We start from the raw sequence: 2620 nt of genomic DNA on the forward strand, positions 1-2620 counted from the left end.
CCCCCCACCCAGTTTTGGGGGTCTGGGGTTGAGGGGAAAAGGGGGGTTCGCCCCTCTTGCTGGCAAAGAGGTGGGATTAGAGGAGGTGGAAGGGGGAGCCCCTCGGAGGAGCGGAGATGCTGCCCTGGCGCCGGAGCAAGTTCGTGCTGGTGGAAAATGAACGTAAGTGCAAAGGGAAAAGCCTGGGGCCGGGGTTGAGCTACGCGGCGTTGTTGGCCGGGTTCCTGCGCTCCTGCCCAGACCTCCTGCCCGACTGTCCCCTCGAGCGGTTGGGCAGCATCTTCCGTGGCAAACGTCAGAAAGTGGAGCTGAACAAGGAGGACCCGACGTACACGGTGCGGTACCTGGGCAACGCCGTCACCCTGCACGCCAAAGGGGAGGGCTGCACGGAGGAGGCGGTGGGCAAGATCTGGGCCAAGAGCGACGCCGGGGCCGGCGGGGCTAAGATGAAGCTGACGTTGGGACCCCAAGGCATCCGTATGACCCCCTGCGAGAAGGGAGCCCGCCGGCCGGGCCACGCGTACCTCCTGCACCGCATCACCTACTGCGCCGCCGACCGCCGGCACCCCAAGGTCTTCGCCTGGGTTTACAGGCACCAGGTGAAGAACAAGGCCGTGGTTCTGCGTTGCCACGCCGTCCTGGTCTCCAAAGCCGACAAGGCGCGCGCCATGGCCCTCCTCCTCTACCAGACCTCTGCCTCTGCCTTCAACGAGTTCAAACGCCTCAAGAGGCAGAACGATTTCCGTCACGTCCAGCAGCAGCTCCTGGGCGACGCCATCGTCCCCTTGGTGCCCCTCCGCAGGCTGCTCAACGCCAAGTGTCCCTACCGCCCGCCCGCCGAGAGGGCCCGCTGCGCCCCCCGCCTCAGCTCCATCCTGGAGGAAGAGGAGGAGGAGGTGGCCTTCGGCACCGGGGCACCCCGAGGGGATGGGGGTCCCACCGCCGTGCTGCGGTTGGCCAGGGAGATGAGGGGGTGCAGCCTGCGTGGGCCTCGGCCCCCGACGTGCTGAGCCACAACGGCGGGTCACCCCGTTTTTGGGGACGAGGTTGCCCTCCCTGCACCCCAAGATGAAGTCGGACCCTCCTCGGGGATGAATCTGGACGAGACGGCGGCTTCGTTTCTAAGGAAGACCCCTTGGTTTGGGGGGGTTTGCACCCCAGGGACCCCCCACAACACCCCCCACACGAACCTGCACTTGTGCCTCCTCCGCAGCGGCCATAATAAAGTCGATGTGTGTTTTCTGTGGTGTAACAGCGCCTGTGTCTCGCCTGGACCGAGCCCTGGACAACGGGAGAGGAAGAGTTAAGCATTGAGGCAGTTTGGGAGGAAGGGGGTTATACCGAATTTGGGGGGCTTTATACTGAATTTACCCCCCAACAAGGGAAGCCAAGCCGAGGGGGGGGGGGGGCGGGCTGCAGGATCCCTGGCTCTTTCTGCATCCTCCCTGCGGCACCAAGGGCTGGCGAGAGCTGCTCCACGTAGTCATGGCAACTTGCTTTTTTTAAATATAGAGCTGGGGGGATGAAGGGGGTGGCACAAGGCTGCCCGTGCCAGGGAGGCTGCTATGGGGGTCTGGCCCCTCGGACCTCCCAGCAGAGAGTGGGACCTGCCTGAAGTCCCCACTGCTCACCCCAAAAGCAGCGCCAAGGCCCTGAACATCAATCATTTACCAAAAATGACTATTTTTTCCCTCCCCTTTCGCTGCTTTCCCAGAATAACCAATGGCAAAAGGAAAAGTGGGGGGAGAGCAGGGTCTTGTGTGTGTCCCCCCAAGCCTGGCTGCGGCCCTGCCTGCAGTACACGAGGTCCCTACAAAATGGGGCTGGGGGCTGAATCTCCACAGGCCCCACATTGAGCCGTGTCCTTGCAGTGGGGGGGCCCTTGGGGGCCGTGGGGTGCTGCTGCCCCACACCTCGGTGAGCGGAAAACCCCTCCCTAAGGCAACCACAGAGCTGGGTTTGGGGCAGATCCCCCTCTCCCCAGCCCAGGGGGGGAAAGACATTGGCCTGACACCCCTCAGGCTTAGGGGGAAACTGGGATCTGGGTTTCCACCCAACTCCTGGGCCCTGGGAGGGGGGCATTAGAGCTCCCCCCTCGCCCCCCCACCCCAGTCCTCCAGAGGGTTTGCAGGTATTGGGATTTTTTGGGCCCTACTACCACAATCCTGAGGAGCGGCTGGGATTTGGGCTTCTGCTCCCACTGTGCCCCCAAGGCCCTGGTGGGAGATGGGGGGGGCCTGGAGCTTCCCCCTTTTCCTCCAAGGCCCTGAGCGGCAGGGGGGGGGGCATTGGAACTGTTCCCCCCAATTCTCCCCTGGGAGAACTAGGATTTTTTTGGGCCCTGCTACAACACTCCTGGGGGGCTGCTGGGATTTGGGCTCATCTCCACCAAAGGCCTTGTGGGGAGGGGGTTTAGCCTCACCCACCCGAGACCACGGAGGGGCTGGGCCCTGGCCTGCCCCCAAAAAGGGCCCCGGGGGCTGGGATTTACCCCTCACCCCCACCCCCCCCAACGCCCCGTGGGGCCGGGGGAGGCCGAATCCCACCCCACAGGCCGTGGGGAGGGAGAGGGGGGAAGCGGAGCAGGCCCCGGCCCCCCAACAAGGCTTTGGGGGGGGGG

The 2620-nt window shown here is 64.5% G+C and overlaps 1 protein-coding gene across 1 annotated transcript; it reads left to right on the plus strand.

Moving 5' to 3' along the window:
* The first annotated feature begins 7 nt into the window (after nt 1–7).
* Nucleotides 8–1252, plus strand: FAM43B (family with sequence similarity 43 member B). Its single transcript, XM_014952096.1, has one exon. The coding sequence runs from the start codon at nt 117–119 to the stop codon at nt 1008–1010; it is 894 nt and encodes a 297-aa protein (XP_014807582.1). The 5' UTR covers nt 8–116; the 3' UTR covers nt 1011–1252.
* Nucleotides 1253–2620: the final 1368 nt, after the last annotated feature.

The sequence above is a fragment of the Calidris pugnax genome, unplaced genomic scaffold (assembly GCF_001431845.1).
Source record: "Calidris pugnax isolate Ruff unplaced genomic scaffold, ASM143184v1 scaffold161, whole genome shotgun sequence".
NCBI lineage: Eukaryota > Metazoa > Chordata > Aves > Charadriiformes > Scolopacidae > Calidris > Calidris pugnax.

Coding starts and splice junctions, on each gene's coding strand:
- FAM43B (XM_014952096.1), top strand. CDS start 117: ATGCTGCCCTGGCGCCGGAGCAAGTTCGTGCTGGTGGAAAATGAACGT.